The sequence below is a fragment of the Gallinula chloropus genome (genome assembly GCF_964237585.1).
Source record: "Gallinula chloropus genome assembly, chromosome: 15".
NCBI classification, from domain to species: Eukaryota; Metazoa; Chordata; class Aves; order Gruiformes; family Rallidae; genus Gallinula; species Gallinula chloropus.
The window spans coordinates 8,590,341-8,595,309 of NC_140100.1; the positions used below are offsets into that span (position 1 = coordinate 8,590,341).

The 4,969-nt window shown below is 52.2% G+C and overlaps 1 protein-coding gene across 2 annotated transcripts; it reads left to right on the plus strand.

Moving 5' to 3' along the window:
- Positions 1 to 599: 599 nt before the first annotated feature.
- On the plus strand, positions 600 to 4,615 carry ZFAND2A (zinc finger AN1-type containing 2A; the record flags this gene model as incomplete). Of its 2 annotated transcripts, XM_084270912.1 has the most annotated exons (6): positions 600 to 703; positions 1,823 to 1,917; positions 2,551 to 2,682; positions 2,872 to 3,023; positions 3,644 to 3,733; positions 4,130 to 4,615. In XM_084270912.1, exons 1-6 carry the CDS (start codon positions 649 to 651, stop codon positions 4,137 to 4,139), a joined length of 534 nt encoding a protein of 177 aa, XP_084127038.1. In that variant the 5' UTR covers positions 600 to 648. The 2 variants fall into 2 exon arrangements, with proteins under 2 accessions (XP_084127038.1, XP_084127037.1); XM_084270911.1 differs by lacking the exon at positions 4,130 to 4,615 and having other exon boundaries at positions 3,644 to 3,746.
- Between the last annotated feature and the right edge of the window lie 354 nt (positions 4,616 to 4,969).

Sequence of the window (4,969 nt, forward strand, 5' to 3'; positions counted from 1 at the left end):
GCCGGAGCCCCGCAGCCCAGCCGAGAGCACCTCTCTCACCGAGGCTCCTGGGAGGCAGGTTAAGGGACCCGGCAGCGCAGCCTCACAGCCGGAGGGACGCGGCAGCTGCCCGAGCCCTGGGGAAAAACGAAACGGAAGCGTGAGAGGCGAAGGGCTGAGAGCCCCGCTGTGCCCGGGGCGGGACGGAACGTAGCGGAGCGGGGGGACAGGGCCCCCAGCCGCGCGTCCCCGGGCACAGCCCCGCTCCCCGCGCAACGGGGCGCTGCCCGAGCCGCCCCGGGGAAGCCGGAGTGGCCCTTGTCGCTCTCACCGGCACCCCGAGCTCACTCCCCCACCGTAGCAGCCCAGCATCAGCCCCGGCCGTACTCCCGGTACCGCTGCCCCGCCGCTGCCCCAGCCACGCCGCTCCCCGGGCCCCGCCCCCGGAGCATGACTCAGCACCCAAACACAGCCGCCCATTGGCCGCCCGCCTGAAGCGCTCAGCGGCCGGCGACGGCGGGCGGAGAGTCGCTATTGGCTCGGCGTGTCGTGACGCCATCCGCCGTGGCCGGGATGCGTGACTCAGCACGTGGACTGGGGCTGAGTCAGCGGGAGGCGGATAAAGGCGGCGGCGCGTCCTGCCCTGTCCCAGTTCGTTGCGCTGCCGTTATGGAGCTCCCGTGGCTGGGCGAGCACTGCTCGGAGCCTGCCTGCAAGCAGCTGGGTAAGGAGCTGCCCTGGGTACTCTGCGGGGCGCGGCGGGGGGCTTGGTGCCGCCCGAAGGGAACTGTGAGCGGCGACCGGCTGCTCGGGGGGTGCCCGGGAGCGGAGGCGGCTTGTGTCCGGGGGGGCTCGCCCTGTCCCCCGAGCCGCTGCGGTACGGAGGGGCCGTACGAGGGGGCTCAGGCTCGGAGCAGGTACCGGCGCCGCGCTGGTGGTCACTCTTAGGTGGGTCTCGCAGGGAGTAGCGGCTGAGCCTGGTTCGCTTTGCCCCTCGGTGGCGTTGAACCGTCAAGGGTTGGGTGTTGGAGGCCAGAGCCCCCTTGGAGGCTGGGCTTTGGGTCTGCAGCCTGGCTCCCGGTGCCTCATACAGAGGTTCTGTGTTCAGGGAGCTCCTGGAGTACTCCTGGTAGCTGGCCCGGAGTAGCTACCAGGTCCCCGAGTGCTCCTGGTAGCTGGCCCGGAGTAGCTACCAGGTCCCCGAGTGCTCCTGGTAGCTGGCCCGGAGTAGCTACCAGGTCCCCGAGTGCTCCTGGTAGCTGGCCCGGAGTAGCTACCAGGTCCCCGAGTGCTCCTGGTAGCTGGCCCGGAGTAGCTACCAGGTCCCCGAGTGCTCCTGGTAGCTGGCCCGGAGTAGCTACCAGGTCCCCGAGTGCTCCTGGTAGCTGGCCCGGAGTAGCTACCAGGTCCCCGAGTGCTCCTGGTAGCTGGCCCGGAGTAGCTACCAGGTCCCCGAGTACTCCTGGTAGCTGGCCCGGAGTAGCTACCAGGTCCCCGAGTACTCCTGGTAGCTGGCCCGGAGTAGCTACCAGGTCCCCGAGTACTCCTGGTAGCTGGCCCGGAGTAGCTACCAGGTCCCCGAGTACTCCTGGTAGCTGGCCCGGAGTAGCTACCAGGTCCCCGAGTACTCCTGGTAGCTGGTCTAGCTCTGTGGGCAGAATGAGGGAGCACTTACTACTTTTTTAGCTTTGATAGTCATGAGGAGTTTGTGCTTTCCCTGGGGATAACTGGGCTGTCATTAAACAGCAGTTTGCCTTAGAATTTATTTGTGGTCTTTAAGCGCTTCAGCAGCTGTTGGCTCAGCTCCGTGACCATCTGGTTTTCCTTTTTATTCTTCTCCCAGATTTCCTTCCTCTGAAGTGTGATGCATGTGGGGAAGTCTTCTGCAAAGACCACATCCGTTACGATGACCACAGGTGCAGCTCAGCCTACAAGAAAGTAAGTTCCTATGCATGAGTTGGCAGTTCGCACTGCTGGGTTGCTAAGTCATGCCTAAGCCCTGCTCTGAAGCTTGACCTGCAGTTTCAGTGAAAGCAGACATATGAACAGCAAGATGTCAGCTAATGATGTGGCTGAATTTGAAATACACAGAAATGTAACATGTCAGAGGGCAGTGTTAGCTTTTTTCACTTACACCACATCTTCCCAGAGAGGAGAAATTTGTGTTAAGCAATGTGTTGTGGCCTAAAACTCGCTGCAGCTTCTGTTAGTTAAGTTGAAGGACAGCGAATGTGAAACTATAGAATGAAGAAATAGAGTCAGTGGGGCCAAATTTTAGTCTCTGGCTCATGTTTGGGCTTTGAAATGTCCAGAGGCTGTAATTCCAGAAAGCCTGGAAGCATATTTAAAGTGAACTTACAAATATCTTGCTACAAATTGATGTGGCAAAGCATGCCTGACTGTTTTTGATACTGATTTGCAGGTGCCTTTTTGAGGCATGTCTTAAAAGCATGCTAAATGAGTAGAACCTAAACCACTTGAGAATACATGTTTGTCATCTATAGATAAGAGAAGGGGAAGGACAGAAAAATATACTGGGTGGGATTTCTGATCTGTGTTGTATCTTCTTAGAATGTGCAGGTTCCAGTGTGCCCACTCTGTAACACACCCATCCCAGTGCAGAGGGGTGAAGTACCAGATGTTGTGGTTGGAGCCCACATGGATAATGACTGCAAATACAATCCAGCACAGCAGAAGCAGAGGGTAAGGAAAGTGCTGCTGAAATAAAACTGCCTGCCTGATGCTTGTGAAGCCAGGTCTTGTGCAGAATATGTAGGAGTTTGCTCTGTTTCATCATAATTTTAAGGGCTCTTGAGCATTTGTGCTTCAACTTGGCTGTTACTTGGGAAACCGATTTTAAGTGTTGCCAACTTCATGCCCTCTGTTGTTTAGATCTTCACAAACAAGTGCTTAAAGCCAGGCTGCAAAAGGAAAGAGATGATGAAGGTAGTTTGTGAACAGTGTGGTGGCAACTTCTGCATAAAACATCGACATCCTCTGGATCACGACTGCAAAGGGAGCAGCCACCCCACCTCCAAGGCAGGGTAAGCTCTGTTTGATACCTTGAGCTCAACCTGAAATGTCAGAGCTGCTATCAGGGGTTGGTGGGGAGCTCAGACAAAGGGGGAATTCTGTAAACTGCTTGAATAAAATAGCTGCTCCTTCCTTTTTGTTTTCTGGGCTGAATTTCTGAAAGGCTGTGAGCCAAGGTAAAAGCTTCTTGTTAAATGCCTTTGTCCAGGGATATGGTTTAGTAGAGCAGAAGTACAGTTGGACTCTATCTCAAAGGTCTCTTCCAACCTTGTGATTCTGTGAAATTCTTCCATGATTACTCATCTTGATAGTGTGACTCAGTATCTCTGAACTGTGAGCAGACACTGTCCATCTCAGTAAACTTTGGTGTCCAGACCTAAATACAGAATTTGAAAGGTTTGGGTTTTTTCCTCAGCACCTTGAAGTAACAAAGAATAAAATCAATACCTTGCCAAACAAAGTTTAACCTTAGTTTATTTAAACTCTGTCTCTTGCTGGCAGGTATGTTTTCTGTGTTCTGTGGAATAGGGCTGTAGGAATGTGTGATGTGCAGGTAATTAAACTGGATGGAAGAGTGAAACTACTGGCAGCGTGCCCAAGAGGTGCTGAGCCTGGTTGTGTTTCCTTGTAGGTATGCAGCTCTGATGAGAGCCTCTCACACTGCCTTCAAGCCAGCAGGAGCAATTGGAGTGCCATCTAATGGGAGCCTTCAGCACAACAGGTATAGGATGTAGAACGAGAAAAGACAAGCTTGTTTAAAAATAGTCTTGTGTCAACACGGTGTGGGAGTGCTGCTGTCATACTGCTGGCTGCTTGATCGGTGTTGGGAGTGTGGCAGCAGGGTTCCAACAGCACAAGTAATTCTTTACTTTGCATCCTGTAGTGATTAAAAGGGCTGTGTAGACACAAGAGTTAGGACATCAAATAATTGGAACAGCAGGCTGGTGGTCTGCCTGCTCAGTTGTGGGAGGAGGGTATGTCATTGGATTGCTGAGGAAATATAATGAGCACCTGAAGGGAAGTGAATGCCCAATGCCTTCCCTGCTGTGGTGTATCTTCTTGTGACCTGAGGCTTTAGTCCTGTATAACACTCACAGTGTGTTCTTCTGTCTTTCAGGTGCAGATAGTAGAGGCTCTTCACATCTGGATCAAATCTCTATCCACTTCCAAGTTAATCTTGTCTGTAGGTCTTAATTTTTCTATGCAGTTATAACTTATTTTTGTATTGTAGTGTTTTATGCACTCAAAGCTGTCGCCCTTCCCAAGCCAACATGATTTGTTCCTGTACTGGGAATAAGAACTGTAATGTGAAAAAGGTGTGGTGGAAGAAACTGGGGGATGGTGGTAGGAAGATGACCTAACTTAGTATGAAACAGCCACCTTGACTTCGATCATACTAAATCTGAACTGTGAGTCTCCTGAGATTAAAGTGTGAAATACAAACTACTGTTGTCTCAGTCTGTCATGGAGTGGACTAGCAGACACTGCAGTGTTTGAACAGTGTATACCAGTGTGAAGCAGGCTTTATGTAAGCTGCCTCTTAGCTTCTGAATGTCATTGGAAGTACTTGATTAATAAAGCTGTATCTAGTTTTTCTAGCCCTACTGGAGACATGCATGGTATAATTCTTCATGACTTGCTGTCCCTTAGCTAGAAACCTAGACTTGCATCACTCTTCTTTACAGGTGGGGGGGGTGGGAAGAAACCTGAGAAAGCAGCATTTACTGTTTGCATCTCATGTGGTGTGAAGGAGGCTGAAATAGGGCATTGATGGGGGAGGCTGCTCTTGCTGTCTTCCTGGAAAGCTTAAACAAGTGAAGATGACATAGATATGCTCCATCTATTATCTTGATCAGTTACCTTGGCTCTTCAAAACTGCATAAATAGCCAGCTTGAGGCCTGGAATAGTGTGGGGTGATGAAATGGAAATGTGCTGTTAATGAACAATGCTAATTCC